Here is a 26,888-nt window from a genome sequence, read left to right on the forward strand (position 1 = left end):
GTGATCTCACTTTGTGTCAACATTCAAACCAAATAAATGACTTGGCACATGAAAAAGGAAAAACTCCAGCAATTAAGATGTTATTTCTTACTCATGTAGAGTTTATTTTTAGCGCTTCAGCCAAAGGCGAAGTTTCATAATTGAGCCAAAATAATGAAATGGCAAAAAGACCAAAAATCGCATTTGCCAAGCTGTACATAATAACCAAAAAACGAAGTGTTGAAGAAGAGTATTACAAAAAAGTAAATTAGGAGCAAAAACACCAAATGACTGGAGTGGAAATGATTGTAACGCCTCGTTTGGCATTGGCCAAGAACATAAGACTGTTCATACCCTATAACTAAGATAGTTTCTGATGCCGTTAGACTTGCTCTTCTGGCTTTGGGTTGTGGGTCATGCCCAAGCAATTTTCGAATTATACAATGCGATTCGCTGGGTTTTGTGTAGACCAGCTCAAAGATCTCGCGTCTCATCTTTCACTCTCTTGTTAGCCAAATAGCCGACGGCCAAAAAACACAACAATTCCCCATTGTTTTCTTAGTAAAGAAGAAAGAAGGAGAACTAAATGGGTCATTCTGAATGTGAATCTGATTCTAAATCTGCTGCAGGCAATTAACAATTGGGTACAGATAGTGATATCTGGTATCTATTTTTTGTTGTGCACTGCAGAATTGATTTTTTCCACCTACTCACCGCCACTTCGTTTCTTCTCGGCCAGCGAGGATTTCTGTTTGCGTGGCATGCGAAAGGAGTTCCACAGGAAGGAGCTGGATGGCGTCGAGGATGTCAGCGAGGACTTGATGGACTTTTTGCTGTACGAGCGGAAGATGTCCAGTTCACTGCTGCCGGACGAGGATGCCGAGGAAGTCATGGACTTTGAGGTGGTCGTGGGTATGCGCGATGTCTTGGCCGTGTTGTTGTTGTTATGCGTGCTGCTGTTGTTGTTCAAAAGTTTGTTTTGGCCACCGCCATCGGAGGCATGCCCCTTGGTCACTCCTCCTCCTCCTCCACCTCCTCCACCTCCGTCTCCTCCACCGCCGTTGTTGCCTGCGCCTCCATCTGCGCATCCGATTCCCGAATATATCTTTCCATACTTAACGTCCGGCGGCGAGTGGTGGTAATCCTTGAAGCCGTACTTCTTGGCCTGAACATTTTTGTGATTTTTCAACATTTGCTGGAACTCTTTCCAATCCGCGACCGTTGGCAATGGGTACGTGGACGTGGACGCGTCCTTGTTGGCATTCAGACTTTGTGAGGAGCCGTACAAAAGTGACACAAACTCGTTGAGACCCATTTTCTGGAGCATGCGCCTTGGGGGCTCTCAGTGGCTCTCAAACTGCGCGGCACTTGCACTGTTATACACAGTTGTGTGCTACGTTGGTTCTTTCGTTACTAGCTGTTAGCCACTGGTCATACACTGCGCGAATAAAAGACGTCCGCTGGTCTCGAAGTTCGTCGCGCAACTGAAGTGTATCCGCACAACGATCTCTCTCTCTCTCGATCTCTCTGCCGACGCCAACGTCGCTGCTTTCGATCGCCGGCTTTAACTTGGTCTTGGTCTTTCAATTGCGTGTTCAACCAACTCTCCAATCCAACTTCAATTTCAATTTCAACTCGAACTTCCAGCGACTTTGCAGCGACTATATGGCAAAAGCTGGCCACCAAAGTTATGTTGGCTCACATAAAGTCACAAAGTCCGCAAAATAAAAACGTAAATCAGCACATTTGACGAAAGATCCAATTTGAATTTCAAAAACGCTTTGAAACTAGAATATCAGATATGATGACAAAAACAAATTTTGTTGAAAATGTATTTCAATATTTCGAATTTCAAGCGTCCCGCACGTCCCGCACGACCCAACTGCCATTTGCAAATGACATTGATGTGATTTCAAATTTCAAAAACCACATCGATTGCCTTGACATATCCAATCGAAAGTTACCGCGCCCCTTTCACTATTATCAATGAATTGTAGTAGCATATCAACCTTAAACCTTTTTGCGGCGAATGTAATTATACACATGTACATATATATTTTTTGTGTGTTTTTTAAAATTGTCGCCGTTGACTTTCGCGTCACAGTTGGCCAAACAGCAAAAGTAGTTTTTCGACCGAGTGTGTATGCAAAATATAAAATACATACAGAAGTGGAGAAAACTTTATAATGATTACGGATGGTAAGAACAGCGGCTCATTAAGAGCCACGCTCCAGTTAGAAGCTCGAGGGCTATAAACTTGATCAGGTTTGCAGAGATTAAGCTGGGATAATTACGGAGCGAGAGGAAAGCATTTCTATTGAATAGAATTAACCAACATGACCCGGTTTCAGCGAACATTCCAACCCAAATAGACGCCACAGAAAATTGATTTAACAAGGAAATAATCATAGCGTGTGCCGGATATTGAATGTAATCCAAAAACCGAAAGTCTTAGATTAATAGGAATTCGGGGACTTACATAACAATTGTTGAATTCGCCGCAACAATTGTTGAATCGAAGAAAGCCAACTCTCATTGCATTGCTTGCGAAATTTGGCGAACTGTTTTAAATGTATATGCCCATAAATAAACCGATCAAAATTTATGCATAACTACCGCAAAGCGCAGTTCTCACGCCAAAATACTCCTACAATATTATTCAAAGGCAAAATTACTCAAGCCCTAAGAGCTCCCAACAATTTATGCAATATTTGGCTTCGGTTTTAGTCAACTTTTGTGTGCAAATTATAAAACCCACGAAGTGCGCAGAAGAAATCCCCATCTTCTCTACTTGCATAAATTTGTCATGCGAATTGAGTTTGTGAAACTCCGGCCGACAGTTCAATATGTTTTTGTGGGTTAATTTTTGTTTATTTTTATAGGTAATTATGTTGGAAAGCATCCTTTACTGTTGTCATGGAATATTTGTATTAATTGGGGCGACAACATTTCAATTACTTTATTCTCCGCCGACTTAAGAGACCACCAGTGAAGCCATCTGCTAAATGAGCCCAGCTCTTTGCTCGCAAATCTTTCGGCTTTTGAAAGCTATCCATGTGTGGGCCCGAAATGAATTGCAAATTGCTGTGGAAACACTAGCGTACTCAATACTAACAGTACTAATAGGTTTTCATATGTACCTGGCTGGGTAGCTGGGTATATTTTGTGCATTGGTTACGCATGGCAGAAACCCGGCGAAGAAAAGTAAAAGTATTTCCAAGCAAAAGGCACGAAAAAAGAGCAACGCAAAAATACTGGAAAGGTGCGTGTTGGTGTTTGATTTCTTGTGAAGAGCGACGGCGGCCATTAACTTTTTTTTAGCCATCAGTGTACATCAGCAATTTGCCATTGCAAAATGCAAAACAGTTAATAGATTACGATGCTGTTGTCTTTTACAAAGCGTGCCATCGCAGCTGGCTAAAAACGCTTGACAATCAATCGGAAAAGAGCGTGAAAAGTGGCCATAAAGAAAAGCCCACGATAGCGGCGACACCGCTGAAATCAATGAACTTGATGTGTGTAGGCCATAAATTAGAGTGAAAACAAGCGTTTGGCCACACAAAGCCAGAGACACACGCCCGAAAGCCAAACGCAAACCAACCAAAAAGAGTTGGCGTGCCGTTTTAAATGCTTTTGTTTATTCTATACCCTATCAAAAATATCAAAAAAAATTTCCTGGTTTTGAGATGGAATTCGGTGTAGGAAAGAGTTAGGCTCAGGTCCCCAAAGGTTAGCAACTATATATAAAAAACCACGACTATAAAATCCTCTTTATATCTCCATGCTGTCATTTCATTTCATTACTAATTTTGCAACAAACTGGGCAGAAGAGCATTCAGATATCATCGCCGCTTCGTCGGCAGCTTTCCCAATGTCTACTTCACATGCGGGCCGCAATCACGCACAATCAAAATTAAATGACAACTTAATTGATCGCTCCCCCAAAGTGGATGGTGTGAAAGCAATAAATAAAATTCGACAAACTAGTCAAAACAGATGTGGGTGAAAACTGATTGCTTTGAGCTCGGCATCGGGCTAATATTCCCACAGAACAGGGGGAATTACAAGGCAGGGCAGAGCGGTCGCATTATGCCATTTAACAAACAATTTAACTTCAAATAAGCCAAAACGATGCAGTGGCTCACAAGTTGAAGGGGGTGAAGTGTATGGGGGGGTCACTGGAGTGTGCACCAACGCCCAGTATGAAAAACAAGAACAAAACGCGAGGCGGCCACAACTCGCTGAACATCAAAGCAAATTTCGTTGGAGGGGCAACAGCACAAGTGAACGCAAAGCGGCATAAACAAGTTGTGACATTTGTGCGCAGAGCGAAAAGGGGAAATTCTCTCAGTGTGTGTGGGCCTGGGCCATAAGGTAGAACCACCTGCCAAGTGGGGGTCATGCACACGATTATGTAAGCACACAACACACACACATACGTACATACATGTGGGAAAACTTGGCCATTAAATTCACTGGCTTACTCAACTGCTGAACGGGCTGCAGATAAAAACCACAACTGATAGGTAAAGCCTAGAAGTTCTGCCACTTGAATTGAATGGAATGGGCAAACTCATAAACCAGCAGTTTCTTTTAAAATAAACTTTTTTTGGGGGAATTCTTATCAGTGAATTATTTGTAAACAAAGCTAACTACCTGGAAATTTTTATTGCTTGTTACTAGTCTATCAGAATCAAAGAAGAGCGAAATTACTTAAACAAGTCGTATAGACGAATCGCATAAAGATAATTACCGCCTATTAGTGGCACTCTGCCCAACCTCAATGCAAAGCATTTCCAAGTATATAAATATTTCATTTGCTTATAAGCGAACGACGAACCCACAACCAAGTGCTAACTTTGCCATTGAAATCATTTAGAGAGGCGTGCCACGCATTTGACACCAGAAAATAAGGCAAGATAGAACTACTTATATGTATATAGTATAACTAATGTGTCGCAGAAGCTCGGTTCGTAATCCCCGAATGGCTAATTAGCCGCCTTAATATTAATTACAAAAGTTACCCAACTTTTGAGCACAAAAACTGTCCCCAGGAGAGCATTTTGCAATGGACCAGCCAACTTTGTTCATCGACCATTCATTGTGTGCCAATGTAACAAATTTTTTTGGCCAGACAAAAAACTTTGGCGGCACGTTCAGATAAAAATTAATTTGATTTGAAGTAAACTTGAATTTCGTATGCTTTCACTTCGAGTCTTTCGTGTGGCCAAAAGGGAAATAGGAAATAAATAATGGGGTTACAATTTGAGTTGCTCCAATTTCGATTTCCCTTCGCGCGGCCAATTAACTTATTCGAAATCTTTTATTTGCTGTTGACACTTACCCTCGGAAACGCCGACAATTGAGGGGCTTTTGATAATCGTGGTGGATGATTTTGGTTTTGCCGATTGTTGCAGCTTGTTTGTGGTTCCCGATTTGGTGGCTGCCACTCCTTTGATGGGTGTTGCAATTGCTGCCGGGCTGGCCAAAGTGCCATTTAGACGTTTATCTGCAATGAATGGGTGAAAAATCGTTGGTAAATAGGTAATCAGATTACGACGCATGTAAATAACGCGGCATACTTTCAGGCAGCGGAATAAACTCACTTTTCAACTCGCCGTTCTCATCGTTTTGTATATTTGTATCTGCACTACTCAATGAATTTTTACTGCCAAAATGCTTTCGAATAAACCTACGTAAACCCATATTTCCATTCCACTCCGAGCAGTCTGTCACATTCGAAGTATGATAAAATAGTATAAAAACGCAGATCCAAAATATATTTTTTTTACGGTGAAATTAGAAAGATCTCTGAATGTTTGTATGAAATATTTCTAAAGCGTTTCTTTTAGTTTGATACTGTTCAATGAGCCTACTTAATTCAACTATTATGATAAAAATCCCGCTTTCCGGCTATCAATGCACTTGAACACTCAAGTGGCAGGGAGCGCAGAAAACGAAAGAATCTGCATCTGCAACTGAATCCGAGTCTGAATTCGGCTGGAGAAATAGCGATCCCGAGTCGCTGGCCGCCCAGCATGTCATAATTTGACCAAATTAATGAAATCAAAAGAAAACCAGTTTGCATTTCCAGGTTGCAGTGTTCATGCGTTTTTTTTGTTTGCTGCAACACAAGGTGCAAAACAGGGAAAGAATGCCAAAACAGAAACACCTGTTTTTGGAGTGGTGTAAAAAAGGCAGGTGCGTGCAGCAAGCAGTGCAATAAAGCAGTTCATGTGTTGCCGGACGAGAGAGCGCAACATGTTGCGCAGTTTTAGTTTCTTTGAGATTAAAAATAATCTGCAGCATGCGCATGGAAATTAAAAAAGTATTCAAAAAGATCTTGATATACGGTTATATTTTTATTTTATATCAAATGCGTCGAAATGTGGATTGGCCATTGCAGGCAAGCAGTCAAATGTTGCTAAGGATCTCTCTTAAATCGAAATCCAATTAGCAACTCTCTTAAGTATTCGACTCTTACTTTAACTCTTTAGTTTCTAAAGTTACTCTTGGGCAATACAGGTTTCCTTGAATAATTAGCATAATTTGCTGCTTTTGTTCTGTTTATTTTCTTGTACGGATAGTTACTATCCACCAACTGACCTCACGACCACTTCCACTAGGGAATTCGAATACGTATGTATCTCCAGCTCGTGCTGAAAAATCTTTTTAGCCCGGTTGTCACCGCTTCGGTTTCAATGCTAACCGCAAAAACAAAAAGGCAAAAAGGCAGGAAAAAAAGGCAAAACAAAACGCTAAACAAACCAGCGCCAGAAGCCATAAATGGCTAGTACAAGTCTAGAAAAAACCGGGCACAAGTACAAACAATGGAATTGTGCAGGCCGAAAAAAGAGTTTACAATGCCACGAATGTCAATGTCAGACGAGAGTTCTGAACTTTATTGGAGCTACCACCCATGATGCACCACCATTGCCACTACAAAAGCCACATCACATCTTTCAATGGGTTAATTCGTGGGTAAACCTTAACCGGATCTCTTTCAACACTTTTGTATAAAAATCAGGTGCGTGGGCAGCTAATCTGAACGATACAAAGAGGTGCGAAAGTGCCGACGACTCAATCGATCTTGCGCAATTATGCCAATAATCATTTCTTCAGTGGTTTTTATTTCTTTTGGCCAACCGGCAGACGTGGGTTAAATGCAGTGCAGTGTGGGCTTTAAAACCATCACGTTTGCCCCATCGAGCTGCCTGTCCAGTGAATACTGAATAGTTATTCGATTATGGGCCATCCAATTAGCTGGAATGGGTGTGTTAATAGAACTCCTGCTTATCAGCGGCGATAGTGGCGAGGTGAAAGAACCCAAGGCACGTTTCGGTTTTGGTTGATAAACCACTTAAAATAGAGTAACGACAAGTGGTCTTAGCTTAGAATCGGGGTATCACTTATATGTTTTTCTTTTGATTAATCTTCAGAGGCATTAATTGCACGAAATTGCATGTTGGCAAAATAAATCTTAATTAGTACAAGAAATTCCAGCTGAGAGCGTGAGCCAAAAGCACAAAACCAAGCTCGTTTTTCCCCATTGAATATGCAAAACACGTTTTCCCATCGTTTTTCATGCTTTTCTGCTTGTGAAAATGGTGCGATAAGCATGTTCACTCTGGAAATTCCTACTGGACAATGTGATCATAGGGGAATCGGAATATCGAAGATCGGGACAAAAGAAGTCATTTTAAATTAGAGCGACTCTTTCGCCAGTTACTTTATAAATAGAATCCAACGGAGGGGCAGCATTCTCTTAGCGATTTCATTTCCAGCCCTGCGACATTTCAAGCAATTTAGCAACATCTCAGCAGGCGAACACAATGAATTTCCCTATTAAGGCTAATTTATGCAGGCCTGCAAAAATTTGCATGACCCGGACACGAACGTAAACAAAATAATGGAACCCGCACAAAGTCAGGCGAAAGCTTAAAAAAATAAATAAAATAATTGGAGTGAAAAACTACAACTAAAACTCTGGGGAGTGAACTCTTCCATTTCCTACTAATACTTAAAAACAATAATAGCAGATCTATGAATTATTGAGTTTCAGTTTTGGTTGCCCCAGTTTTGTATCAGCAAAAAACATTAAGTTATGGGGTCATCGAAATTCGAATACAATGAAGCATGTATCATTTTACACAAAATATATATATAATGGAGGCCTCTTTTGCCTTTCGAAATGCGTTAATTGAGCATGTGGCAAAAATGATTTAATTAGCTTCTCCGCAGACGTGATGATTTCTATCAACGCAGCACTTTAAAATTCCACTAGATTTATGTTAGGATAATACCGAATAATTTGAGAAACTCTCAAGAAATGGTATTTTTTGCTTTGTATCGTTTTATTTTTTTCCAGCATCTGAACATCTCAACAAAATCAATGAAGCAATCAGTAACTCCAGGCGAGGCAATTACCACATTCATTCCAACTTGATGGGGGACTCAAGATGACTCACAGCGAGTGAGTCAACGGAGCCGAATTTGCGCAGAATTCACAGGCACATATGGTATACTTCGCCAGGAGTTTGGGGCCAAGTTGCGTCGAAGGAGCCTGTAGACAAAGTGTCACCTCAGCAGCTGTGGCTCAACTGCAGCTGGCACAGATTTTCCCCAGTTTTCCTACAGTTCTCCCCCAGCTCAATACATCTACATCCAACTGTGGGAATGGAGCGCTAGCGCTAAATTGTTTTTCCCAACTCCAACTGGAAGCCAAACACACGCCCTCAATTGAATTATAGCGACTTCATCGCTGCCTGGTCCAGTCAAGATACGACACCTTTACGGTGGAGTAAGTAAAGTAAACTAAGGGAACAGACTGGCTAGGTGGACAGATTTAGCAATTCATTGAGGGCAACAAGTTGTGCATTTCACCTGAGTGATGATTTCGCATTTAGTGAAAAAGGTGGGGCGTTGCAGGGCGGTGTTCTCGACAGCAGTTGACACCTTTACCTTTCAAGGGGATTTCCGAGAAGCTGTAAAAAGTGTCTTCCGTCTGGAGCGGAGTAAAAACGATGTCGGAGATTTCATGGGATTTAAAGTGGCATAGCTCAAGTTACACTAGTTCAATTGGCATGAGGTTAAAGCTATGCGGTTATAGTTATTCCAAAATATTCCAAGCTGAGTCCATTATCTTTGCTTAAAGCTCAACCAAATTATATAAAATATATAATGTGCAGTTGATTCGCCTCCAAGAGCACAGTATTTAAGGCTTAACCCATTGAGTTTTCAGCGTATCCCAATGATATGTAAATTTCTGCACTTACTTATGGATGTGGGCGTGGGCGTGGCCGATGATTTGCTGCGCGTCGATTGTCCCTTGGTCGTCTGCTGGGTTTTTGGTGGCGGACCCAGATCGGTTGGCGATATGCTCAGATTGCGCACATCGCGCTTTTTGGCAGCTCCTGCAAGAGAGAAAAATGAGGTGGTAAGTGAAAAAAATGCTCTGTCATTCCCTAGGAAATCAATATGTGGATGATGCGGATGCGTAATTTATGCGCAAACACGTTGCCACGAAACGAAAAAGCTTCAAAGTGTTCGGGTTGGGTTGAACTGAGTTGTGCACTCGGATTCCCATTTAATAACTCAAAGGCAAAATCACACTTGTTTCCAAACAGTTGGGGGTCCCTCTCGCATTTCTGTGTGGGGCAGAGGAAACGCTATTTGCATTTTAACATTTTGTGGATTAAAACAAAGCGTTTCCATAATTGAAGTGTCTGTGCCGCACATTGGATGTATGTACACAAACCGAGGGTGAAATCCGAATTATGCCCGTGCAGACACCCATTAGTTCTCAACGGGTGTGGGGAACGAGTTCCATTGCATATGATCTTAAGATCTTCAGTGCACTTTAGTTTTTTCAAAAATTAAATACGACTGCTGGCAGTACTTAAGCATATGTTTTGGTTCTAGCATTGGGTATTACAACAGTTTGAGTGGCTATTGAAAATCTAAGTATAAGGCTTTAGTTGGCCAATACACCACAGTTTATAACTTTCTTCACTCCCAAGACTGTCTTGTCTAATTTTCCACTGTTAGTTACAAATCTCCACTGGCAATCAATCATATTTCATACCCTGCTCGCCACTAATCAACTTGGATTCACCTAAACTCTAAACTCGTGGGCTCCTTAACGACCATCTATTGTGGATTGTCGGCCAATGGCCATCTTCAATTCCAGTTGCTGTTGCCCCGAACTCGCCACTTGTTGACCAGTCTAGCCAAGACTTTAGGGCCGCTAATCAACGGAGCCGGCGGGAAAATGCATTTCCGAGTTGACCACAGAAGCAGCTGCGGCCTGGACAACGTAATAAATTGTATTTCAGCTGACGGCTAATTGTGCTGGACATGGACATGGAAATAAAAGCTGCATGCTCTCTGCAACCTGGCTTAGGCCAAATGAAACTGAAAATCTTTTTTTTTCTTTTTTTTATCTGCGCGGAGCGTTGCACCGAGTCACGTAATCCTTTTGTGGCATTGCTGCCGTGATAAGAGGACCGCAGTGGAAATTTTCAAAAAGCTTAAAAGTGCTAAGGGATTTAGTTGAAATGGAATATGCGAATTGGCGGGATCTACATTTTTGTATGTGGCTGAATATTCAGTACAGACAAGTTTGCGGACTTTTAGTACTAAACAGTTTTTTTCAAATTCATTCTTTTAAATTTAACAAGTGGTATTAATATAGTACTATATTTTCTTATTAGTTTAAACTGCAAACTAATCTTACGAAAGGTAACTATATATTATATTTATAACCAAACTCTTTCACTTATATTTATCTTGCATTTTCTCCTATTTAACCATAAGTTGTTTGCCCCTTTTGTCACCAAAAGGTGATGGCTTATCAGTCAAGATAACCACGTTGATGCTTACGCAACTCGGGCTCTGTTTACGTTACAAGTTAATGCCCTCGATGTGGGCTCAGCTCATAACCACTCCACTCATTAGCATTTACGGCCCGATCCCCGCCAGAAACTCACCTTTGGTGAGGCCTTTGGAGGCCCGCTTGCCAAAACTTCCGAAGCGTTCGCGCTCGATCATTTGGCTGTGGATGTAGCGCTCGGAGTACGAACGCGATAGTTTCTCCTTGGAACTGTGGGCTCCCATTTTGACTGGCTGGATTTTGGATTTTCTATTTGTATAAAGTGTCTTTGATCCGCGTCGGAGTTTTCGTTTTCCGGAGAGTGTGTGCCTGCTGCTCTGATCGATATCACGACTTCAAATTTCACTTTCACAGGCTCAGTCTCAGGCTCAGATTCAGACTATCGATTCATACACCCGCGCACAATCTCCAGACGTCGGCGATGGCGGTGAATTTAATTTGATGTCGCTGACAATTGCCGCTTGAATGCATTTTGCTTTGTGCACTCGATGTACCATTTTTTTTTGTTATTTTGCAAAACTACTTTTGCTCTATGATTACCGCAAGGTTGACATTTTCAGTGCCTATTTTTCTAGTTTTTTATTGCCATTTATTTCTTCCTGCAGTTGACATTGAATGGATTTATAATGGTTAGATTTAATTGGCGGCCATTAACCGATTCAATTAGCCGCCTCATTTAACTCATATGACTCCCCCACAAAACCCCCTTTGGTTGGTTGTTTTTTTGCCTGTAATCCGCTTTTTAATTAAATTATAGTTAATGGCGCCATCCATGGGTGCTCCAATTTTATGGCATTTTCCACATACTAAAGGCGAAAGCATTCCAAGAATCACATTTAGTGGTGTGTTAAATCTTTTTAGGATGCCAACAACCTAGACACACAATTCCGAAATAGACGAATACTTTATAGCCCAGACATGAAAACAATTTTATATTTAATTGAGCGTTCAGCTTTAATGCAACGGTTTAGTATACCCTTCCAGAGGGTATGCTTCTAATTAAACTAATAATTAAAAACTGCCATACTTGAAAGATGCATTATCTAGATGTGCCCAATATGAAACTCAAATGTGGCATCTTATGCAATACAGTACAGAGTATTCGAAGATTTGGCCGTTCAACTATCCACCAGATCCCATTTTATCTACTTTGTGTGTGCAAAAATAAATATTTTGTCTGTTTGTTGGACTAACTGCAGGCTGCATTTCGCAACATGAATGATAAATGGTCTAGAAAATAGGAGACACTATGCGACAAAGCGACCCCGATTTTTTGGCTGCGGAAAAAGCACAGCAGAGGAAAATGAAGCAGGTGCATGGATGGCCGAGAAAACATTGCAACATAGTCCAAATAAATCTTCGAGTGGAGGAAAATGCCCATTTCCCCCATTTTTTCAAGTGCCTGAATTTCCGACTTTGCACGGCAGTTGCTGACAGGTTTGAATGTCATCATAACTCGACAAAGGCGAGCCAAAATGAAACCCAAACCCAAATGAGCTGACAAATTGCACGCTATGATTTGTGGCAGAGCATTTGAATTGGGAACAGCGACACCAAAAAACTACTGAGTGAAAAGACAAAACGGCGGAAAAGACACGCGTTTCCCAGCGGTTTTTTTTTTAAAAAAAGGGAAATCTATGCTGGCACAGTGGTAAAGATATGCGCATATTTCAAAATTATCTTGAGGTTGCTGAATAAATCAGAAATCAGTTTGAACAATTGCATAACAATGTTGATTTTTAAGAGTAGAACAAAAAAACTCATAGTTTCATAACTACATCTATAACTATTGTATAACTGAAAGTAAAGTGAGTATCCACCCAAGTGCACACAATCCCGCATACCCAACCCTAATTTTGGACTACAGGGTACCAATATCCCAGAGAACAAGCACAACCTCATTGCTATGAATAGCATCGGCGCCCTCTTTAGTTTGGCTTTTGAGTTTAGTGAGTTTAGTCAGGCCTGCAAATGTCAATCCGACCAGGCCAACTATAATTAGCCCGAAATGCAACACAGAAAGGTGTCAAATGTTCGAGGGGAATTCGAGTGCCATTCGATTTTATTGTTGGCTCTAAATTTAGTCGATTGGAAAACTTTTGGGGAGCATAATTCACATGACTTGGCACATCATTCAATACCGAATGTCACACATGCCACGAATGCCGGAAGTTCTCCACCGCAACAAAAACAAATGTGAAACGGAAGTTGTGGGATAGTCCTCAAGGGCAACTCGCTGTTGTAGCTGCTTTTTATTTTTATTTTTATTTTGTAAATTTGTTCAGTGCTGCCAATGACAGCTGATGAACCCAATTGCCACGGGCCACCTTTAAATTAATATGCAAAAATTGAATATGACTTTCAATTAAAAGTTGGCCGTTGCCGCCATGTGGGCGTTCAAGCATTTTTCATTGGCAAGCTTTCCTCGGGCGGCTGAAAAGCGAAGGAAAAGCGGGTGAAAAGCGGCGGAAGCTGCAAAAGCAATTAATCGAGCTCGGAAGGAACTTTCCAGCCAGGACAACACAAAGGCGGAGGTGGGCATAAATCTACATAATTTAGCCGAGACAAGTGCAGCAAAACTGCACCTGCAAAAAAGGTAGAAAGTTACGATGGAGTTTCTGGATTTAACAGGATTTAATACCCTCGACTAAATGTGGCTTAAATGGTCTTACGATGAGCCGCTTTAAGCACCATAAGTATTCCACATGCAGAACAACTTTTGATTGATCCATAAAAAGAGAAGAAAAACTACATTTCTATTAGTACAATAATCCATTTAATCCGTATTTTATATCAGATTTTATTTCTTTAAACCTCACCCACTGGCGGACATAAAAATTATTGCTCCCGATATTAAGGCAAAGCATTTCAATTCGATCTGTGCCATGTTTTTTATGTGGCCAGCCACTATCGTAAACTGTGAGTTCGTTGTCCCCGTAGAGTATTTTTTTCTTTTGTTTTTTATGGGGGACTACTCCCGGTCTGCGGGCAATAAAAATTAACAATTACCAATGCGAAAAGGAAAACAAATTTCCCACTCTTTTTATTAATGTGGCGTGCATAAAAATAAAAAGTGTGCACCCATTAAGAAATCACCATCAGTGATCAGCAGTTGGGGTCTGGAAATGGACATGCAAAACAGTAAAAGAAAACTCCACCCGATGTCCGCAGAAACGGTACCAAAATAAAACCGACCGCTAGACCCCCGCAGATCCGATATAAACAATCGTTAAACTGACAGCAAACTGCGGAAAACTGCATCGGACATTAAAAAATTTCCAGTCGGCAAGCAACTGAGACATACTCGTACTCGTAAACCCAAATTCTGATTTTCGCTAAAAATTGCCAAATGATGTCATTGAAATGTTTATTTTCCTCGGTATTTGCTCCAGTAAATTGAACAAAAAAGGGCGCTGGGCCAAATTATAAATATAGAAAATGGCATAGATTTTCAAACGCGAATGCGTCTAATACCCTGTAAGTAGAAAAGAACCAGAATGGAAAGATAGCCGAATGATGATTCATAAGTTGGTGGGAAACTAAAAGCACTCTAAACGGGGTTAATATTCTCTAAATGATTTTAGAAAGCTGAGCGAACAGATAGGCTAATGGCGAAGTGGGGAACTCTCAAGAGAAAACACACATTTCAATAATGATATGCAAAAATCATTTTCCGCTTAATTGCATAGAAATACATTTTACTGCTCATTTATTCGAATAAAATATTTAAATGGAGAACCTAATTTTCTGGCAAATGATAATAAAGTTTCCATTTGCAAGTACACAAACAGTTTGGCAATCTCGCACACAATTTTATTGCCAACCAAAACAAACAAAATGAAAAGGGGAAAATGGCAAATACAAATGCGAATGCGCTCATAATGCAATTTTATTTTTAAAACGCTGTCGTTTGCCCCCGGGTTTTCTTTTTGGGGGGTGGTGGGGGGTAAATTTGCCAGCTAGTTTTTTCCCTATTTCTTTTTTTATTTGGCACACTTTTTCCTCTGACTGTCGGCGCGCAAGTGGCGGCAATTTGTTTTCAAAAAATATCCATTAAATAGGTGCACGCGAAAAGAAATGGAAACTAACAAAAAAATGTGCATATAGAATAATTGAATACATTACAATATGATTTATAAAACAGAATCTTTGATTCAAATGCGCTTAATGGCATTTCAAAAATATTAACAAAATATGAAAATATGGGAATTTTCTTTGAGTGCCCTATTTGCACAGCAAGTGGCTTTAAATGCATTAGACCAATGTGTGAATTGCATAAGCCAACACTTGCCTCATTTCGACTGTTTTCAAACGCTAATTTTGTATTCCTCAGTAGGTTGCCGTCTTCTTGTCTCATTTCTTGTCTAATTGAGCTGTCGACATCACTCCAACTCAAATTTGGCCAACTTGTGCAATTTCCTTGACGACTCAATACTTATTCAAAAACTAAGTCAGAAACACAGAGTTAACTTCGCAGTATTGATTCATAAGCAAGGGTAAATAACTTCCCAGCTACAACTTTAATTTAGAAATCAAACCTAATCTTAGTAAAAAGCCAAATCCAATCCATTCGATTTGAGACCTTTACGCTTTCTGAAAACACAAAAACTTGTCTAGTCACTTTGGAAGCCGAAACGAATTGCGGCCATCAATTTGTGGGGCACCTGTTAAAAACAGTCCCACAGATTTCCATTAGACAAACAGCATAGTTGGTTGAGTGCTTATGTGAGTTTTTTGGACATCTAACGAGAGTGATTATTAACAACGGCCTATGAATTGCTTCCGGCTGTCCGACGATATTTTCTAAGCGACCGCACGTGCGACCCCCAAAAAGAAACATTTGGCGCCCAACGCGGGGCCCTTGGCTTTGGTGATTAAATAACCATCTGAATGACAATTGTCGGTCTGTCAGCACTTATCTTCAAAGTTTTTCTAGCAACGCTAGTTACGTGCTTGGTCGACAGGAAGTGTGTGGTAAAAGTTGAGCGGGTCTAACGACACAATTAATTTATTGAATTAAGCCGAATACTGTGCACTAAATGCACTTTATGACTCCGCGACGAGCGGATCCATTTGACCAGTCGAGACCCATCAATTGACTCGACCAAGTCCCGCCATTCAATGACTTACTTCGATATGCAAATTGGCCACGAATGCGTGATCAAGTTGATGTTGTTTGAGCAGAGCTTAAAAGCATCGGGTCTTCGGGGGTCTCATCTCATTTCCCTGTCTTTCACTCGTTAACAACTCAGCAAGAAGACAACGTTCAGCTTTAAATGCTGCGATCAATCACACACAAAATGCAGGTGATTCTGGGGATGACAAACCCAATGGGAAGTGACCAGGCAAATACACTGTAAAAAGTAGTTAGACAGCTAAAATGCATTTAGCTAGTTTTAGTTCATATGCAAAATCAATCATCCTAAAATGTATTACTTGTTTTCCGTTTGACTTTAACACAGCAATTTAACAAAGTGTCTAGTAAACCTTATCATAGACTGCTCTATTTTTCTCAATTTTACTTTTATTTAAACAGCTCGTTAAAAAACTGACAGCAGCATATGACTCGACACGCTAGAATTGAAATGCGATATGTGGAACATGCAACTATAACAACTGTAACCAGCGGCTTCAATCTTCGTTAACATTATCAACACATCGGCAGCCCAGTTTTTTGATCAATTTGGCTAGCTCTCTGAATGGCAATGGTTCAGTGACCAGTTGAAATTTGTTTGGCCGGCACAAACAGCTGATTCCTGACCATTTTTGGTGATTGTGATTGGCAGGCACATGATGTTCGCGGCATATAAGCGCTTCATTATGGCAAAATGAAAAGTGTTTCGCCTTCGTTTCTTATCCAACAACGAGAGCCATAGGAAATTATGCAAAAAAAGCATAACAAAGTAAAAAAACAGACAATACACCTTCCGATTGCATCGATCGAAAAATATCAAGTGAAAGTTGACAGCCATCTAAAGATAAATTTTTGTTGTATACTTTGTTCCTGAGGTGAGCTTGCACTTGAATCGAAAAAGGTATCAATTTTTTGGGTGTTCCGTGCAATTATGGTAATCGCATTATGGCCAAAGGGTATGGGACTTTAGGGAATGGGAAAGTTATGGGGATCAAGTGGTCAATGCGATTTAATCTATTATTATAGATGTAGGTATCAAACTTTCATTTTGTTGATAAAGAATAATCTGTAAAACTTTTTGTTTCCCAGAAATTTTCTTCAATTTCCATTTTCTTTAGAAAACTTCCCTGCGCCAAAAAAAACAGCTTAATGGAAATTCAGTTTTTCTCCTTGCGCAACCTTCACTTCACAATGTTGGCAAATTGAATAGCAGCCGCAATAATATTTGAATGCATTTCATTTTAGTTTCTTTGGCTGGCGGTGTTGCAGTTTTTTGCTGCAGCTATTTTGCAGCATAATTTTTACAACATAACGCCCCCAACACTTTCTCGCATAGTTAAGCGAATTTAAACAAAAAGAGCGATTGAAAAATGCAAAAATGAAAAAAACACGAAAGTAAAACGAAACGAAACACACAAAGCACAGAAAATGAAAGAAATACAAGAAATATTTCTGTCTAGCATTATTTTGCAATTTCCCACATAATTATTAAGCGCCATTGCAAAAGGGAGACAAAAGTAAAAGCAAAAAACATAGTTAAAGAGTTGGAGCTTCAAGACCAGATACACAGAGAACAATAATTTCAATTTAATTTTATCTTAATAGACTGAAAGCACTGCTAGTCCCAATATTGTTAGCGGTGCAGAGACAAAAGCTGAAACCGAGACCGAACCCCAAGAGTATCATCTTCCCCACCGAGGCCCCACTGTACACAGAAAATAATAATATAAAGCACGGCAAAGAGAGGACGGCGCACAAGAGCAGACAAGAGATGCAGAAAAAATGCAAATATGATAATAATAATGTAAAAAAAAACACAAAAGCATGCCAGCACGTCAAGTGAAAATTAAGAAAGAGTCGTTCATGCCGCACAAACACACAGATGAAAGATGAAAAGAAATGCACACAGATATGGCAAGCCACGCACACCACGAAATGCTGCTTGTTTTCTAACAACAAACCAACGAGAACTGTCGACTGTTTGATGGAAATTATAGCCACAGCAGTTAGTTGTGGAAAAATCAGAGCCAACGGCGGAGTGAACTCAAGAAAGATGCCCGATCGAAACCAGTAGATACGGCCGGAAACAGGTGTCGTCTTAGGAGGTAAGAAAGTCAGGCAAACTCCACCATTCCATGAAGTTCGAGACCCATAAATAAGGTCTTAAGCATGCACAACCATATAGGGCTAATATCCGTTGAGCTGGCACTACGGATATAGAACATTAGTGAGATTCCTCTGTGGGGAAACAGTTCGTTACGCCTACTGACCATTTCCCACCGATGATTTCCGTAATAACATAAGCGGATAAGTGATTTAATAGTCTGCTTGGACTTTACGATCCAACACTAAAGCTGTCATTCAGAATGGATTCTTTTCTGATTTACAAATACTACTACTAACGGGACAAACTTTTTTACAAACATCCATATATTTATTTATGGTAATACTCATTTGCCAACTGCGTGTACTTAGCAAGCCAAACAAAAGCAAAACTTTAATCTTCCATCACTGATGTCACCAGGTGCTGAGGTGATCTCATTGTAATGTTTCGCACACCCAAATCAACGTCCAGAGAAGCTTATATCCCGGCATCATTATATTCATCCCATCACCCCCGACTTAGCCATTCATTATGGGATTACACTTCGCGAAACTTTGGCAGCTGGACAAATGTAGCTTGGTAAGCAGAAGCCTTTTTAGAGCTTCCAATTGAATGCCGATGAAGTTTGATCCCAGAGCTGAGACGAGAAGCACGTTTTCAACTGCCATAGGTAAATGAACTCTTTTCCCCACCCCGTTTTTTTTTCACCTGGCGGATTCTTCTCCTAGACAAAAGCTAACGGTAATCGGGTCTATAGAGACGAGGAGAAAGAGATGGAGGTATTTTGCGGCTTCGCAAAAGTTCGTGAGAAAGCCAAGGCACAAACTGTAACAAAACTGATTACGGCCAACATAATTTATGGCCAGCAAAAGCCCAGAAGAATTCTTTGTCGGTTTGGGAAGAAAAATGGAAGTGGAATGGAAAGGGGGGAGTGTAGCACCCACTGATTGATTGATTGGCCTTCCCAGCTAATGCGATTTTTACTCTGGAAATGCTATATGAGTTTTTATATTCCTTGGGTATCCAGTGTCAACACGTAAAAAAGCGAAATAAATACCAAACTGAAATACACAGAGATGACGTCAAGAGCAGAGAAATAAGAACAAATGAATAATGCAGTCGAAGGTGGTTGGATGGGTTTCGAGTTTCGGTGGTCAAAAGTGAGTCTGGAAATGCCAGACGATGCTTTTGTTTCAGTTGAAAACAATTTACACACATTTTGGAAATGAATAAAAACCCCAGCCAACCGGCATTCTATGAAAAAGCTGGAAAACCTGTTTCACAGACGCGGTTAACATAAAGGTGAAAAGGAATTTAGGGGTGCAAAAAGGGCTTTAAAGGGGAGTCATTTTAGGTCGAAACTATGAGTCATTTATGTGAAGAGTCTGACCCGCCTGCAATTTGTAGTTTCAATGGACTATAGATAACACTCAATGATTGAATTTTGATCCATCACTATCACACAAAACACTTTGGGCCTTGTTTCATGACCAATTTCGGTAATTATTTTCCCACTCGATCACGAAACGCGATCTAATCGAGATCACGAAGAACACGAACAAAATGCGAAGAACGGACAGCGAGCGGCACACGTTAGCATTGAAAACCCGCCGTCAACTGAAGAGACAGCGGCGAAAAGCAAACCGTAGGCAAAAGCCAAATGCCGTATTATCGACGACACCAGATACATTTGTATCTACAACTTCAACGCTCACGAAATCGCGCTCTTCGCCATTAAACGTAACTCTTAGCGTACAGCCGCTTGGTGGTCGATGAAAAGCCGGTTCGCGGCTTAAAACTTTGAGCATTCTACTTAGCAGTTTCGAAGTTTGGCTCGAGACATTCAAGTTTATTTGCGGTGAGAGATAGTTTCGTTTATCTGGTTGTGGTGCACTATACTATACATGTTGCTGCAACACCCACTGCTTGTTGATGCTTGGCTACACTGCTTTCCACTGCTTGTGCGCAAGAAAGTTTACCAAGTGCGATCAGAAGTTTTAAATTGTGAAGCATACTTTTTGGATTTCATTTTAAACTAAAAATATTTTCATGTTCATATGTAAAGCTGTGTAGAAAAAAGTACCTTTAACTGGTAAAAATGGCTCATTTGTTTAGAAACTTTAAAAAAATACAAAAAAAAATCTACCATACATACAAATTTTCATTAGTTTGGGTCACAAAACTTACTAAACTAAATATAAGAAATATTATAATATACTTACGCAATTGAGTGTTTGCCAATAGCTTTGGCGATCCGCTTCCAGACGCAGAGTTCGATGGCCGGGATGATGAGGCATTGCACATCAAGCTTAAGTCGCTGTGCGAACTCTTGTGGCTGTCCTTGCTGTACGAGCGCCCACTGTAAGGGAAGACAGTGAACAACCATTAGTTACGATTTACAAATTAATTACTCAACAATCGTCTGCTCAATAAACATAAAATTAATTCAGCGAAATTATGCCCATAACGAATGCTAACTTTTTTAACCGGTCATCGGTTTTCGTATTTTCAACCATAACTTTCGCATTTTCCGTAGCCTTTCCAACAATCTGAAAACTTCGCAACGCCGCGACGGCACTTGAAAATTCACAAAGCTGTTAAATTATTGCAAACATTCTTCAAGCGTCGCTGAGCAATCACAAAACAGAAACAAACAAAGCAGGTGAAAATTGGAAAATCAATTGGAAGACGCGTCAAATTTATGCACCGCCTTCTTTCCGTTAAGTGGGTGAAATTTCCTTTTCGTCGCCGCTGTTCAACTATTTTTTCGCTTGCATTTTTTACTTACGACTTCCGTCGACAGCTCGCTAATTGAAAATTTTACAAAAAGGGGAAAATTTTCAACAGGAAACCGCAGAAAGAAAAAAGCGAGAGTGGCGAAAAGGAATTAGCAGTGCCAACTGCGTTTCCGCTTGCCAACAACATAACTATAATTTTTTCGCTCATCCTGCTAAAGCAAAAAATAGTTTTGTCGTTCGAGCAGCAGCCAAAAGACATTTTTCATTCATATTTATAAACTCGTTTTCCGGCAACTGCTGGACAAATCGGAAAATCGTTAATTTAAATTGCTTGCCGCACTTAATTGCAATTATAACGAGTTGTTGATGTAGCTAAACGCAATCAAAGGCATTGCTAAAATTTTAATTAATGTAAAAGTGCGATTTGAATGCCTATGCTTGATTTAATTCATTTTCCTTGACAGTTGGCCTATATGAATTACTCTCTTTTTCTTTTCTGTCAGTTTTTATTATTTAAAAATACACTTGTTTTCACCCACTCAAACGATGGCCATGTTGACACTGCAGGGTTTCAATATCGCGACGCAGCAGTTGACGACGAACAGCGAAGTGGGGAGTGACTACCATCTGCCGATCGTCCTGAATCTGAATGATTTGATCAGTCGACTGAAGGCCTTTCGACGCTCCAAGATGCAAAGGCTTCCTTTGTTGGAGACCGAAGTGAGCACACTTTGCGCCCTGGCGCGCGAACTTTTCCTGGACGAGCCCATGCTGCTCGATGTCTCGGCACCCATAAGAGTTGTGGGCGACATACACGGGCAGTATCATGATCTGTTGAAAATTCTCGATCAGTGCGGATATCCGCCGCAGACACGGTATCTATTTCTCGGGGATTATGTGGACAGGGGAAAGAACTCGGTGGAAACGATCACCCTGCTCTTGGCACTGCGCGTCAAGTTCCCAAAGCACGTTTACCTATTGCGTGGCAATCACGAATCGCAGTCGGTGAATCGAGTCTATGGATTCTACGACGAGTGTAAGCGACGCTACACGGTGAAACTGTGGAAAACCTTTGTCGATTGCTACAATTGCATGCCCGTGGCCGCCATCATTTCCCGTCGCATCTTCTGTTGCCACGGCGGTCTGAGTCCGCAGCTGAAGGAGCTCAGCAATATCGAATCGATTGCCCGTCCCACAGAAATTCCCGAAACGGGTCTGCTATGCGATCTGCTTTGGAGCGATCCGGATCGCTATGGTTTCGGCTGGACAGCGAGTGATCGGGGTGTTAGCTACCTCTATGGGCGCGATGTGCTCGAGAAGTTTCTGCAAAGGAATGACTTCGATCTGGTGTGTCGTGCCCACCAGGTGGTGGAGGATGGATACGAGTTCTTTGCCAAACGCCAGTTGGTCACCGTCTTCTCGGCACCCAACTATTGTGGCTTGTACGACAACGCAGGCGCTTCAATGGGCGTGGATAAGGACCTAATTATCTCTTTCGATATACAGCGAAGTGAAAGTCGAAAAGTGATCATCAAAAATATGAACGCAACTCCCATAACTGAATGACAAACCAGAAAGTTTCGGATTTGCAGACAGCTAACGGCGCAAATTCTTTATGCTGTAGCTTAAGAGCTCAGGCCACGGAATCTCTGCAGCTCTTCGAATATACTAATCGCAAATTGTGCACTATATCCAAAAGGGTAGATCATCTGGACTTAAATGTATGTACTATCATCAAGTAATAATTTCATTTTGATGAAAGAAAGTACCTAACAACCATCAAAATGCCATTACTGCTTGATGATACTGCATTGAAAATGTGTAAATTATAAATATAAATTCAGCAATGACAATCAATAGAAGAAATACAAAGAAATTTTACTTCTTGTTTGGTGTTACTTTTCGAAAAAAGTAGTTTCTTAGCACGCAACTTTCCCACCTCCTAAATCAACATTACTTCAGAATACTTAATTTTGTCGGCAAAGCCAAAGAAAATAAAAGCGAACACAAATCAATTTCTCTGCGAAAACTATGCCAAGTCATTCGGAGTTTTTGCAGCGAACATTGTTTACCGGCGAGCCCAGCTACCGTTTGGCAATACTTTATTTTCACTGCCAAGGTTTGCTTTCTGTGTCACCATTTAAGGCGCCGCCTTGGCCAAAGCAAAGAAATAACTAAAAGCCAATCCCCCAAGCAAACATTTCCGCCAGAGAAGGCTGAAGTAGGAAACAAGTTCATCAGTCCAGGTAACAAGTGCGAGTTACAAATGTGGAGTTTTGAGGCATTATCAAAGAGTAGGGAAAGGCTGGTGGAAAGTCGGCGACTGGGCGGTAAATAGATTTAATTATGCAAAACGTGAAACGAACCCATCGACACGCCGAAGAATTCGCTCAAGCGTTAAACACTGCCGGAAATCGAGTGAGAGAATCGATTAAACAGAAAGAGTCCGCTAGAGGCTGCCAGAAAGAGAAGGCGCTATTGGCATTACCCGCCTTATAAACAGATTGTAAATTTTTAAATAGCAACGATACGATGGGGGACTGTTCCTTTGCCTTAATCCCGTGACGTTGTTATAAATATTTATTATATCATCCCCATTCCGACCACAAAGTGCAAAAGCTGAGGAGCAGTTGCAACTGCAATGGCTCGTAATTAAAGTGCATTATTAATGAAATGCAAATGTCGAGACATTAATGAAAATCAGAGGGGAGACAATAATGAAAATGAAAGGGGAGACGAGTATGCAATTTAAGCACAAATAATACGGATACAAAAATACTCTAAGCTGAAATTAAGCTACCGAAATTTAAATTCAATTAATACACTACTACTTTCCCAATGGAAAAGGAAGAGCTTTGGATATACCCCCATTTAGATAGGTATCTCAAAGTGCACTGACAATCCTATAGAATTTCCTGTGCAAAGGCAAAGTTCTACCCCAAATTTCCACCTGCTAAGAACACAACTTGGCATCTCAGTTGCCAGCACTTTGGACTTGAAAATCACGCTTACCCATTCACCGATGTTGACACCCCTTTCAAGACAGTTTTCTGGTCAGGACGATTGCGGTTCAAGCATACCCCAACACCTCCAGTCATTAGGATCATTAGAGCCAGCATTCCCTTCTTTTTGCGAAGAAGTTTTTTTTGATCATTTGCGATTAAGATTGAAATGTTTTTTTTTATTTTTAACGCGTTTTATGAAAATAACTTGAATACAAAATAAAAAGATCCACTCTACCAGTACTTTTCTGACTGTAGAATCAAAGAAAACTCTTTTTCAGTACGTGGAATAATTTTGAATCTTAATTTCACGAAATTTCTTTTTCGTCACCTGAATCAGGTGTTTATTGCAAAATCCCCAGAGCAATTCCGTTTCCCTCGTTTCTTGCAACACTTGTAAATGTTCACTTTTACAAGCTGACAATTAATTCCAGTTTTTTTCTTTTTTTGCGAATAGATGCCATTGGCTGCATTTTAATTGCCACAGCAACAAGGACACCGTTGACATTAAGAGCCATGACAAAATCCATAAAAATTCTGACAACTGAGCTGCCATTTTCCATCTTTTTTTTTACTATTTAGTGTTTGATGGCACTTGGCCAGGCCAGCAATTGATCTTTGGCCTTTGGCAAATGCAAAAAGTGAAAAGAAAAATCGACGGGGCAATTAGGCGACTATCTCGCTTTGCCAGCAAACGGCAACTTCAAATTGCAGTTTCCTCAATAATTCGTCGTTATTGCTCTGGCAGGCATCCATCTGCAGCCCAATGGCCAGTTGCATATACATACGTACATACATACTATATATGCATCTGAATTCATTATGCAACTGTTTGCCATCTCCCTCGACTCCAGTTGGAGCAGAAACAATTCCTACTCTTAATGAGCTTCCATTAAACTTAATTGCAGTTGCAGCTCTGTTTGCACTCAGCTTTGTTTGTTCGTTCTACAAGGAGATGGCAGTGGGATTTGGAAATCCAAACGTTTGAGGGATTTATCCCCCTAAACAACGTATTCCCCATTGATTTCCGTTGCATTTCTTAGTTAATTGGTATTTGCATGCCCAGTATATAAAACATTTCTAGTGGTATTTCAACTAACGTACTGCATTTGAATCCGCAAAATTGATTTTATTTTCATGCATGCCCAATTGATAACCCACAATTTCAATTGCAGTTTATCCTCTCGTTAAAACATTGCATACTTACATACCTCTTTTGCATACTTTCACTTTGCTATGCCAATTTGATTTAATGGCCATTGAAAGCAACTGGCAGTGATTGCACTTCGCGGTTGCCCTCTTAACCTCAAAAGAATCTTCAGCGAATGTAGAATAATTAAATTGTTCACTTCCTTTGCGGAGAGCGGCACAATGAGTTCATTATGCGAGATCTTGCAAATATATATACAAGTATACACGATTTTTATCTTGCGAAAATTCTCATTAGTCAATTCTTTTGTTCTCGAACGTAACTAGGTGACCTTTTGTTTTAAATTATGCTGGAATCTAATTGCTTCTAATAAAGACATCAAATAGTGCAGTGAAATTGGGAATATTGCGCAGCGTAGTGAAACTGGTTATCTCATTTTTAAACTGAACAGTTTGCGTTTAAAAAAATCAATTTATTGGACTCAAATTAAATGCTCTTTAGTGACAACATAACCAGACTGACAACTTCAAGAGTGAAGCACAATGAGAGTTCCAATCTAACCGACCAAACCAGACGAGAATTGCGGCAAATACGCAGCTTTTGTTTAACGCATGAGTTATTAATGAACATTAGCTGCATTTGATGTCGTCGCAGACCGCAGACAATGGTAAATGGTAGGTAGATGGTGGATGGTAACAATAACGACACTCAACTGGAGTGCAGTGCTCCAAAGTGGTCGACATGAAGCCGGAGACACTCCATCCGAGAACTAAGGAGCGCTAATGGAAGTCATAGCGAAGGTGGAGTGGGCATAAATCTGTTCAAGTGGCTGGAAGTTGAAGTGGCTCTCTGCAATTAGATCTACTCACATAACCCAGCTAATTTTGCACGAAACAAGATGGCTTTAAATGGGATTGCACACCTTTGTTCATTTTGATACTAAGTCCATTGCTATAGTATATAAAGATATATCTATAAACCCTAATATTGTAAAGTGGTTACTCAAATAATTATACTTTTGTTTGCCACATTCTGTTTGATCAGCTTGTCAGACTTTGCTTAGCGGTCTCAAAAGCATTACCAAATGGCAAAGACCCCTCTCCGGAAGGGGTATTACCAGCCAGCACTCCCACTTGTTATCCAAGTCGAATGACTCCGACTCATAGATGGGCATATAGACTGGCTGTCTATGACAACCTGCTCATTCGCAGTGCCACACTTTTTCTTCCACTTCTTACTGCAACAGTTTGTGTCATATATGGGCAGTGGGATATGGCTTACAATAGCATTGGGGTTAGGAAACCATTGCAAATAGCTGGAAATGTTGGATGGGAAGACAGCACGCTATGCTCGCTGATTCAATGATTGAGATACAGATACTTCACAGAAAGCCGACGAAGCGCAAAAATGTGCAAATTGAAGTGGCTGCCCGATAAGAAATGTAAATGTTGCTTTTCCATGGCGGTATTTCGTCTACACTCGTCATTAGTCGGGGTGTTTGAGTAAGATCTATAGCTGTCTTCGTGTCTGTTTTAATTAGAGTCCATGTTCTAATTTTCTTACAGCTATTTGACACTTGAATGTGGATCAGTGGAAGTTCTGTAACTTTGTTCAAAATTACAAAATCTTAAATCAAACAAAAAACAGCCACATTTTTGGATAGCCATATCATGTAAGCAGTCATAAATACCGAAATTACATCATATTCCCCAAGGTCTTGTTTGCATTCTAGCATTTATGATCGCATAGCAAAGGAACCAGCAAAACATTAAAATTCATATTCGTCGAAATTGCGGTCAACTGAAGAATTGCTGTATAAATAGCAATCCAGCCAAATATTAGTTTTTCCCCTCGGTCTTTCCGTTGTAAGAATTATTGTTATTCCCCAAA

The 26,888-nt window shown here is 40.5% G+C and overlaps 2 protein-coding genes across 7 annotated transcripts in view; one reads left to right on the forward strand and one right to left on the reverse strand.

Moving 5' to 3' along the window:
• The window catches only part of LOC6526677 (mucin-17), a 72,231-nt gene that overhangs the window by 14,980 nt on the left and 30,363 nt on the right, over positions 1-26,888 (reverse strand). For 2 of the 6 annotated variants that reach the window (XM_039371212.2, XM_002087747.4), the window contains exons 4-6: positions 20,331-20,467; positions 9,255-9,392; positions 5,324-5,488 (exon numbers count right to left, since the gene is read on the reverse strand). In XM_039371212.2, coding sequence (XP_039227146.1) covers positions 5,324-5,488; positions 9,255-9,392; positions 20,331-20,467 — 440 coding nt within the window. Of the gene's footprint in view, positions 1-693; positions 1,718-5,323; positions 5,489-5,585; positions 5,795-9,254; positions 9,393-10,967; positions 11,431-20,330; positions 20,468-23,858; positions 23,995-26,888 lie in introns of those variants that run through there. The other 4 variants (XM_039371214.2, XM_039371215.2, XM_039371216.2 and 1 more) reach the window with 4 other exon arrangements.
• LOC6526678 (serine/threonine-protein phosphatase alpha-3 isoform) lies at positions 21,326-22,727 on the forward strand. Its single transcript, XM_002087748.3, has one exon. The coding sequence runs from the start codon at positions 21,393-21,395 to the stop codon at positions 22,410-22,412; it is 1,020 nt and encodes a 339-aa protein (XP_002087784.1). The 5' UTR covers positions 21,326-21,392; the 3' UTR covers positions 22,413-22,727.

The sequence above is a fragment of the Drosophila yakuba genome, chromosome 2L (genome assembly GCF_016746365.2).
Source record: "Drosophila yakuba strain Tai18E2 chromosome 2L, Prin_Dyak_Tai18E2_2.1, whole genome shotgun sequence".
In the NCBI taxonomy this organism is placed as follows: Eukaryota; Metazoa; Arthropoda; class Insecta; order Diptera; family Drosophilidae; genus Drosophila; species Drosophila yakuba.

Excerpts from the sequence above, each read along its gene's own strand:
- LOC6526678 (XM_002087748.3), top strand. The coding sequence starts at position 21,393 with ATGGCCATGTTGACACTGCAGGGTTTCAATATCGCGACGCAGCAGTTG.